Source organism: Labrus mixtus, chromosome 4, assembly GCF_963584025.1.
Source record: "Labrus mixtus chromosome 4, fLabMix1.1, whole genome shotgun sequence".
Lineage (NCBI taxonomy): Eukaryota > Metazoa > Chordata > Actinopteri > Labriformes > Labridae > Labrus > Labrus mixtus.
In genome coordinates this window covers 30,950,550-30,960,938 of record NC_083615.1, presented here as the reverse complement: position 1 = coordinate 30,960,938, position 10,389 = coordinate 30,950,550, and the positions used below count along the sequence as shown (strand labels likewise).

Sequence of the window (10,389 nt, the reverse complement as noted above, 5' to 3'; positions counted from 1 at the left end):
TTAATTTATGTGATTTCACATAATAAATAAAGAAATCACATAATAAATGTGGTGTATTTTAATACAATTTTTTTTTTTAAATTTAAGTGTTACGGATCGAGAAAACTAAGAGGAGGACCCAGATGCAGAATTAACAAAAATAATTTATTTTAACAAAAAGCCAAAGGAAAAAAAACCTCACGTATTCAAAAATGTGCAACAAAAAGTCAAAAAGGAAAAAACAAGGAGCCACAAGGAAACACTGGAAATTCTGACATAGACAAACAAACTACACTCTACTTACGACATAATATGAACTGACACAGAAAGGAAGAAACATTGAGACTAAATAGACACAGGGGTAATCAAACACAGGTGAGACTAATGACACAGGTGAAGACAATGAGGGCAATCACACTGAAGGGAAACACACAAAGGAAGGAATGACCACAAGACAAGAAACACTGAGGACAACTACAAAATAAATACATGAAACACTGAAGACACTGTAGAATGAAAAATTATGAAACACTAGAACATAGAGGGAAACACCAGGGAAGAATGAGAACTAAAAGATAAAAACCACTAAGGGAACACAAAGCAGGGTGGGTGGAGGGGGTCCGGAGGAGTCTGCAGAGACACGGAAATGGGCAGACTCAGCAGGTCCTCTGACGAGGACACAGGAGTGGGCAGAGTCTCTGATGAGGGCGCAGGACTCAGCAGGGCATCTGACGAGGGGACAGGAGTCAGCAGAACCTCTGATGAAGGCGAAGGAGTCAGTAGGACCTCAGACGACGGCGTAGGAGTCAGCAGGACCTCCGACGAGTGCGCAGGAGTCAGCAGGACCTCTGACGAGCGTGCAGGAGTCAGCAGGGCCTCCGACGAGGGTGCAGGAGTCAGCAGGGCCTCTGACTAGGAAACAGGAGTGGGCAGGACCTCCAACGAGGAAACAGGAGTTGGCAGGGCCTCCCACAGAGACACGGGAGTGGGCGGGGCCTCCCACGGAGACAAAAGAGTGGGCAGAACCTCCCACAGAGACACAGGAGTCATAGGAGTGGGCAGGGCCTCCCATAGAGACAGGGGAGTGGGCAGAACCTCCCACGCAGACATGGGAGTCAGACGGTGCTCAGCCGGAACAGGGGGTCAGACGGCGCTCAGCCGGAACTGGGGGGGGAAGACGGTGCTCTGCCGGAACTGGTGGCAGACAGCGCTCTGCTGCAACAGGGAGCAGACATTTACTTGTTTGAAACATTGAGGTAACTGTTGAATCTCTGTGCTTTCAGACCTACTCTGGGTTGTTCTGTGCCACTGTGAACCCCTACAAATGGCTCCCAGTGTATGACCAAGAGGTTGTAAATGCCTACAGAGGCAAGAAGCGTATGGAGGCTCCACCCCACATCTTCTCCGTCTCTGGCAACACTTTTCAGTTCATGGCTACTGGTAAGACATAATGATACAGATCATTTATCAGTATATGATGTTTCTGATGCAAGAAAACAGAGTTAACTGTTTTATTTTTGAATGTATCAACAGATAGGGAGAACCAGTCTGTCTTGATCACGTAAGTTTAAAATGTATTTAACATATTGCTTATATACTTCCAAAAATATATCAAACAAGTTCTTAAAAGAATGTTCTATACCTAGTGGAGAATCTGGTGCTGGAAAGACTGTGAACACAAAGCGTGTCATCCAGTACTTTGCAAACATCTCAGTTGGTGGCACGAAGAGGGACGCATCAAAGGTGGGATAAATTACTATTTTAACTATTGAGCATTCTTCATGTATGCAATATTTTTACATTGGAAAAAAAATCAATTTTTATATAAAATCTAAACCTTCATTACAGGGTTCCCTTGAGGATCAGATTATTGCAGCTAATCCTCTGCTGGAGGCCTATGGTAACGCCAAAACTGTGAGGAATGACAACTCATCTCGTTTCATAAGTATGGAGGGATATGTTTCATAACTACAATTAATGTCTTTTTACAGGTCTGATGGAGAACTTCCTGGTCATCCACCAACTCAGGTGTAACGGTGTACTGGAGGGTATCAGAATCTGCAGGAAAGGTTTCCCCAGCAGAATCCTCTATGCTGACTTCAAGCAGAGGTATCTATACATATTGTATATTTCTGATAAAGATGATTCAAAGGCAACACTCACACTAACAATGAACTCTCTCATGAAAGATACAAGGTACTGAATGCCAGTGTCATCCCTGAGGGCCAGTTCATTGATAACAAGAAGGCTTCAGAGAAGCTGCTTGGATCAATTGATGTTCCTCATGACGAGTATAAATTTGGATACACCAAGGTAAGATACTACTTTTTTTCTAAGGTGTTCTACTACAAGGGATATGATGTTTCATCCATTGTGTGAGTATGTTACATAACTTAAAGATGTCTTTACTGTATATGAGTTTCTACAACATTCATTTTCATTTTTGTATGATTGTTTAGGTGTTCTTCAAGGCTGGTCTCCTGGGTCTCCTTGAGGAGATGAGAGATGAAAAGCTGGCATCTCTGGTCACCATGACTCAGGCTCTCTGCCGTGGTTACGTCATGAGAAAGGAGTTTGTGAAGATGACAGAGAGGAGGCATGTTAAATAAAAGCTTCTTTTGAATGAGACTCTTTTTTTAAATCACACAAGAAAATTGTCAGTTACACCTTCTTCTTCTTTTCTGCAGGGAAGCCATCTATTCCATCCAGTACAACATCCGCTCATTCATGAATGTCAAACACTGGCCATGGATGAAAGTGTACTACAAGATCAAGCCTCTGCTCAAGAGCGCTGAAACTGAGAAGGAGCTGCAGCAGATGAAGGAGAACTATGACAAGATGAAGACAGATCTGGCCACTGCCCTAGCCAAGAAAAAGGAGCTGGAGGAGAAGTTTGTGTCCCTTCTGCAGGAGAAGAATGATCTGCAGCTGCAAGTCGCATCTGTAAGTACACATTGACGGACTGATACGCTGTTTCATAATGTACTGTGTAGATTTGTTAACATCCTTTTTCAAACAACAAACTAGGAATCAGAGAATCTGTCAGATGCCGAGGAGAGATGTGAGGGTCTTATCAAGAGCAAAATTCAGATGGAGGCCAAATGCAAAGAGATCACTGAGAGGCTGGAGGATGAAGAGGAAATCAATGCTGAGCTCGCTGCCAAGAAGAGAAAACTGGAGGATGAATGTTCTGAGCTCAAGAAGGATATTGATGATCTGGAGCTTACCTTGGCCAAAGTGGAGAAGGAGAAACACGCCACTGAGAACAAGGTTTGGATTTAACAATCTATCTCGTACATCAAGTTTCATCTAAACATTACCCTCAATAACAATGTCTTTCTTGTAAATTTAGGTGAAGAACCTGACTGAGGAAATGGCCTCTCAGGATGAGAGCATTGCCAAGCTGACCAAGGAAAAGAAAGCCCTTCAGGAATCTCACCAACAGACTCTTGATGATCTGCAGGCTGAGGAAGACAAGGTCAACACTCTGACCAAGGCCAAGACCAAGCTTGAGCAACAAGTGGATGATGTAAGTTCACAAGTCCTTAAAACTGGCAAATAACATTGGTGTTGACTCCTGATCATTAAGCCGTATACTATTGTTTAGCTTGAGGGTTCTCTGGAGCAAGAGAAGAAGCTGCGTATGGACCTTGAGAGATCCAAGAGGAAGCTTGAGGGTGATCTGAAACTGGCCCAGGAATCCATAATGGATCTTGAGAATGACAAGCAGCAGTCTGATGAGAAAATTAAAAAGTAACTTTTGTTTATTTTAACAAAAGCATACACAAACGTTACTGTAACAGCATGAACTCTGACTAAGAAATGTATCCATGATTCTCACAGGAAGGACTTTGAAGTCAGCCAGCTCCTTTGCAAGATTGAGGATGAGCAGTCAATGGGTGCTCAGCTTCAGAAGAAAATCAAGGAGCTTCAGGTCAAATATTGAGTTAAATTAAACAGACTACATATTGTTTGTCAAGTGAAAGTTTACTGAAACACATCATATCTACATTCTACAGGCTCGTATTGAGGAACTGGAGGAGGAGATTGAGGCTGAGCGTGCAGCTCGTGCCAAGGTTGAGAAGCAGAGAGCTGACCTCTCCAGGGAACTTGAGGAGATCAGTGAGAGGCTGGAGGAGGCCGGTGGAGCCACTGCTGCCCAGATTGAGATGAACAAGAAACGTGAAGCAGAGTTCCAGAAGCTCCGTCGTGATCTTGAGGAGTCCACTCTGCAGCATGAAGCCACTGCTGCTGCTCTTTGCAAGAAGCAGGCTGACAGCGTTGCTGAGCTGGGAGAGCAGATTGACAACCTCCAGCGTGTCAAGCAGAAGCTTGAGAAGGAAAAGAGTGAATACAAGATGGAGATTGATGACCTCTCCAGCAACATGGAGGCTGCTGCTAAAGCAAAGGTACACAATGCATTTCATGCTACTTTAACAACCAAGAGAGTTCAGTAAACAAGGTCATTTACATTTTAGAAAACAAATGATTACTGACATGATCTCTGTTTCTCATCATCAGGGAAATCTTGAAAAGATGTGCCGTACTCTTGAGGAACAATACAGTGAACTGAAGACCAAGAATGATGAAAATGTCCGTCAAAACAATGACATAAGTGCGCAGAAAGCACGTCTCCTGACAGAAAATGGCATGTTAAAGTCATCAATGATTGCTCCGTAGTTGAATATTTTAAATTGTAACACAAACGAATTTTTCATGATATGTTTCTCTCAAGGTGAGTTCAGTCGTCAAATTGAAGAGAAAGAAGCTCTCGTCTCCCAGCTGACCAGAGGCAAACAGGCCTTCACTCAGCAGATTGAAGAGCTGAAGAGACAGATTGAAGAGGAGGTTAAGGTAAGAAAACTTTAAATTCTTACTGAGAACTTTGTATGTGTGATTTATTACATTTTCACACTGATGGCAATTTCTTACATCAGGCCAAGAATCCGCATGGAATGCAATCAGCCCGCCATGACTGTGATCTGCTGAGGGAGCAGTTTGAGGAGGAGCAGGAGGCAAAGGCTGAGCTGCAGCGTGGAATGTCCAAGGCCAATAGTGAAGTGGCTCAGTGGAGAACCAAGTATGAAACTGATGCCATCCAGCGCACTGAGGAGCTTGAGGAATCCAAGTACGTACAGTTTAAAAGTTTACCATTCAAAAAAACATTAAGTGAGAACAAATAAATGTATACAAGTAACGCAATGCAGCAGAAAAAATGATCAGTGCCAATATCATTTGTTAAACTTTTTACTGAGACCAATCACACCCTTTTCAAACAGGAAAAAGCTTGCCCAGCGCCTCCAGGAGGCTGAGGAGCAGATTGAGGCTGTCAATTCCAAGTGTGCTTCTCTGGAGAAGACCAAACAGAGGCTCCAGAGTGAGGTGGAGGACCTCATGATTGATGTGGAGAGAGCTAATGGCCTGGCTGCCAACTTGGACAAGAAGCAGAGAAACTTTGACAAGGTAATGTGTCCGTCTGTCAACTATACTCTGTAATCAAAGACACACTCATTTGATTCGCCATTGTACTGATAAACAACTATGAATGGCTTTTTAGGTGTTGGCAGAGTGGAAACAGAAGTATGAGGAGGGTCAGGCAGAGCTTGAGGGAGCTCAGAAGGAGGCTCGTTCTCTCAGCACTGAGCTGTTCAAGATGAAGAACTCATATGAGGAAGCTCTGGATCAGCTGGAGACCATGAAGCGTGAAAACAAGAACCTGCAACGTGAGTTCTTACTACATGCTACAGAAGCATTGTATTACAGTGTTTATTTCTAACATATTTAATACTTACTAAACATTTAAGGCTTAACAATACAAAACACATGAATCTCTCTGCAGAGGAGATCTCAGATCTCACTGAACAGATTGGTGAGACTGGCAAGAGCATCCATGAGCTGGAGAAGTCCAAGAAGCAGGTGGAGACTGAGAAGTCTGAGATCCAGACAGCTCTTGAAGAGGCTGAGGTACAATTGTTCAGGGGAAATCCTCTGAAAGACAATTTAAATCATGGACAAATGTATTTTAAAGAATGAAGATTTATATATGAATTATTTACTTTCATTAGGGAACTTTGGAACATGAAGAGTCCAAAATCCTGCGTGTCCAGCTTGAGCTCAACCAGATTAAGGGTGAGGTAGACAGGAAGCTGGCTGAGAAGGACGAGGAGATGGAGCAGATCAAGAGGAATAGCCAGAGGGTGATTGACTCCATGCAGAGCAATCTGGACTCTGAGGTCAGGAGCAGGAATGATGCCCTGAGAATCAAGAAGAAGATGGAGGGAGACCTGAATGAGATGGAGATTCAGCGGATCCACGCCAATCGCCGGGCTGCTGTGTCCCAGAAGCATCTGAGGAATGTGCAAAGATTGTCAGTTCACTTAAACTCTGGTATTCAAGGGAATATATTCCTGACATATTTCACTAGGATGCACAACTGCACCTTGACGACGCTGTCAGAGCTCAGGAAGACCTCAAGGAACAGGCTGCTATGGTAGATCGCAGGAACGGTCTCATGGTTGCTGAAATTGAGGAACTAAGAGCTGCTCTGGAACAGACTGAGAGAAGTCACAAAACTGCTGAGCAGGAGCTGGTGGACGCAAGTGAGCGTGTTGGACTTCTGCACTCTCAGGTGATTTTGGATTAATATATGTATTGATTCATTTTTTCCACAACTTTACAAATCAGTCTTTTTATCTAATGAAACTATTCCCTATTATTTTAGAATATAAGCCTTATGAACACCAAGAAGAAGCTTGAGTCTGAGCTGGTCCAGGTCCAGAGTGAAGTCGATGACACAGTTCAGGAAGCAAGGAATGCAGAGGAGAAGGCCAAGAAGGCCATCACAGATGTAGGTTTTAAAAGAGATGCTTTTTTACTCCTGCTTAATGTGTCTTAATAAAGTAATTCTTATCAACATTAAATGCTGTCTCCTACAGGCTGCTATGATGGTTGAGGAGCTGAAGAAGGAGCAGGATACCAGTGCTCACCTGGAGAGGATGAAGAAGAACCTTGAGGTTGCTGTCAAGGTTCTGCAGCACCGCCTGGACGAGGCTGAGAATCTGGCCATGAAGGGTGGCAAGAAGCAGCTCCAGAAACTTGAGTCTAGGGTGAGAATATCCTGTTAATAATTCTTACAACAGGGTCAAGACTTTAAAAAAATTATATTTACATTTAATGTTTGCTTTTTTCTGGACACATATATAGACAGTATATATGTGTTTATTAAATGTATTACTGTTTTCTAAAGGTTCGTGAGCTGGAGGCAGAGGTTGAGGTTGAGCAGAGACGTGGAGCTGATGCTGTTAAGGGCGTTCGCAAATATGAGAGGAGGGTGAAGGAACTGACCTACCAGGTACAGTCACTCTAAATAACACTTGGTATACCAAAAACATTGCATATTGATAATGATTAATTCTTTTTTAAATGAAAATGTATCTTCTATCATAGACTGAAGAGGACAAGAAAAATGTTAACAGGCTGCAGGATCTGGTTGACAAGTTGCACCTCAAGGTGAAGGCCTACAAGAGGCAGTCTGAGGAAGCGGTAAGAAGAACTTTTTGACATTTCTAATATTTTAAAATGTCAATCTTTACTTTTCTTTTAGGAGGAGCAGGCCAATGTTCATCTGTCCAAGTGCAGGAAGATCCAGCATGAGCTGGAGGAAGCTGAGGAGCGTGCTGACATTGCAGAGACCCAGGTTAACAAGCTGAGAGCTAAGAGCCGTGACTCTGGCAAGGTAAGTAAAACATTTTATAATGTAAGCTTAAAAAAGTATGATATAAATGAATTCAGGATTATACTGTATGTATTTATTGCTTTTTATTTTGTTTTGACAGGCAAAAGAGGCTGAGTAAAGCGCTCCAGCGGATGGGCTGTTTCTAATCATATAATATGATGTGAAATGTACCATAATAAAATATTCTCTGATCTTTCATTGCTTTTTGTGATATTTGTTTATCCTATTGTGTGCTCAAACAAAGCAAAAGTCAAAATGTCAATCATTTGTGAAACATAATATAATTCTCAATTGGAACGGGTCACTACAAGGTCATAGGGCGAAAGGTTTGAACTCTTTTTAGGTCCTAAAATGTCAAAACACTTGGGGGGTGTAAATCTCAAACATTTAAAGAATGAAGTTTAGAAAACTAGTAAGTGTGCCCCCACTTACAAAAATATATATTTCAGAGTAGGCAAAGGCAAATCATAATTTTCCCACTGAAAATGAGCATGAGTGAAAAAGTGACTATATACAAGACGACGTCTTCCTTAGAAGTCATATGTGGTGCCGGAGACTACAATTAAAATTTTGATAGTTCAACAAACCACACTAGGGTGTCTACAGATGTGAACAAGTAAAATTTAAGACATTTTTAATACTACTTTGAGTGAAATTTAAGATCAAATTTGCAATGGAAATACACACCATAAGTGAAAATATACTTTTTAATTAACGCATAGATGGCAGTTCAAAATGGGCAGTAAGGTAAAATGACAATAAATGGTTCAGTTTAGGAACATTGTGCAAATGTGTTTATTCATGTAAAAGGGAAACACAAAAATATCATTGTTGTCCTAAATCATATTACAATATTCTCAGAAAGTTTCATATTAGTGGACAATAACTCAGAAATTAAAATTGACAGTTATGTGCAAATCAAAGGTGAAAGTGCTTTTCCAGATCATTCACCATGTATTGCCATATGTGGAGCCTCGGTCTAAAATTAGGTCCTGTGAAAAAATGCTAATCACATTAAGTAACCAGAATAATACAGTTAAGACAAAAATATAGAAAATAAATAAAACAAAATCAATTCCAGCAGCTTGTGGACTGCAAAGAAGTCAGTGTACTACACTACTTGCTTATGAGTTGTCATTGACCAGCTCACAATGGCAGTTTGATTTATGTCCTGGCTAAAGTAACCTTGTATTTCTATTATAGGCCTACCTTAGACATTTTAACAATGTGAATGTACAATTTTCATTTGAAAGGTTGTGGAAACAGGAATTCTGGGGTGGAAGAGGTAAGCAGAAGAGAGTTGACTGGACATTATGGCATATGCCTGAGTTCCAGGCTGTTTGCTACTTCACTCAGTGTCTTCTTCCTTTTGAGCTGCTCAAGGTGGTCCTCTGCGACTTTTCTCTTTGTGCATTGCTCATCTTCTTTCTCTTTTCCTGGTCCAGGTAATGAGACCTCGCTGAAACTGCAGCTGTCAGGAGCTCCTTCGTCAGAGGTACTTTGAGAGTCCCCACACAGACAGAGACATAGTCACATATAATTCGCTGAGCAACAACTGTGTCCTCTTGCATGTTATCAGCCTCCACCTCCTTATTTACAGAAAAGCCCCTCTCAACCGTTTCTTGGCCATGGGACAGGAGCAGAAGTTTCGCGCAGAAAGTCCATAACTCAGGGTAGGATTGATGGAGGAATCCATGCAGGAAAACATCCAGTCTTGTCCGCATGGGTTGGAAAGAAGAGAAGGATTCAGCATTTGCCTCCAGAGACAAGAAGTTTCCAAATTGCTGGATAATCACATCACCTGTTGTGAAACAGATTAACACACAAAAAATAACAATTAATCAACCAATGTAATGAAAAAAAGTAATTTATCAGACAAACCAAACACTGTTTTAATGTGTTGAGACTGAACAAGCTTCAGGTAGTTGTGACGGTGTACATTGTGCTAACTTCTGTAAACGTAAGTTCCAGCAGAGACATCTCCTGACAGCTGGTTGTTTTGCAGAAAGTTTTGCCATCTGCCTCACAACAGGGTACTTGAGTGGGCTCTTGTCTAGGATTTTCTGGACGATGTTAGTCAAACCATCCATGCAGTCCCTTCTAAACTCCAGCACACTGAGCTCTCCTATACTGCTGCTTGGGCTACTCTGGAGTTCCTAACAGGAAGGGTGAAGGAGGGGGTGTAAGACTGACTAAATGTTTAAAGCAAAACAATAATTTCATTTCCTTTACCCTAACCATTACTTGACATTTCCCACAAGACATTTAGGACGGCATCTGCTCCTAAGCCGATGTCCACATCCTTTAGGCGAACCCTTGATTTCTTATCAGTCATGTCCAGTCTGACCATCTGCAGTGTACTGATGTCATTCTTTATCTCTGCCTTAATGAACCTCTTCAGGAGGCTCTGAGAACATTTACATGTACATATACAGTACAAAATGAACAACAATACAAACAAAAAAGTGTTAGATTTAGTGCTATACCTTTCATTGATGGTGGGGAGTAATTGAATTTAAGTGGAAATACACACTAATCATGGCATGTATTGCTGCAGAGATGCCCAGGCCTACACATAATGTTCTCCAGATGTAAGAAAACATGTTTGTTGGGTTCAGACCCCAATAAATGTCACATGATTAAATTATTTTTTATTGAAAATGAAAACTGTGAAA

The 10,389-nt window shown here is 41.8% G+C and overlaps 2 protein-coding genes across 2 annotated transcripts; one reads left to right on the top strand and one right to left on the bottom strand.

Moving 5' to 3' along the window:
• Positions 1-561: 561 nt before the first annotated feature.
• On the bottom strand, positions 562-1,116 carry LOC132973423 (ral guanine nucleotide dissociation stimulator-like). The gene is made up of 2 exons (XM_061036888.1): positions 916-1,116; positions 562-885 (listed from the first exon to the last, which is right to left on the bottom strand). The coding sequence occupies exons 1-2, from the start codon at positions 1,087-1,089 to the stop codon at positions 565-567; spliced, it is 495 nt and encodes a 164-aa protein (XP_060892871.1). The 5' UTR covers positions 1,090-1,116; the 3' UTR covers positions 562-564.
• An 857-nt stretch (positions 1,117-1,973) lies between these two features.
• On the top strand, positions 1,974-7,910 carry LOC132973428 (myosin heavy chain, fast skeletal muscle-like). Its single transcript, XM_061036894.1, has 23 exons — positions 1,974-2,088; positions 2,169-2,292; positions 2,439-2,575; positions 2,667-2,922; positions 3,007-3,249; positions 3,332-3,508; positions 3,587-3,732; positions 3,823-3,913; positions 3,999-4,388; positions 4,501-4,627; positions 4,715-4,833; positions 4,917-5,107; positions 5,259-5,442; positions 5,537-5,702; positions 5,819-5,943; positions 6,045-6,350; positions 6,404-6,607; positions 6,701-6,826; positions 6,915-7,085; positions 7,226-7,330; positions 7,426-7,521; positions 7,583-7,714; positions 7,815-7,910. Exons 1-23 carry the CDS (start codon positions 1,976-1,978, stop codon positions 7,830-7,832), a joined length of 3,747 nt encoding a protein of 1,248 aa, XP_060892877.1. The 5' UTR covers positions 1,974-1,975; the 3' UTR covers positions 7,833-7,910.
• Positions 7,911-10,389: the final 2,479 nt, after the last annotated feature.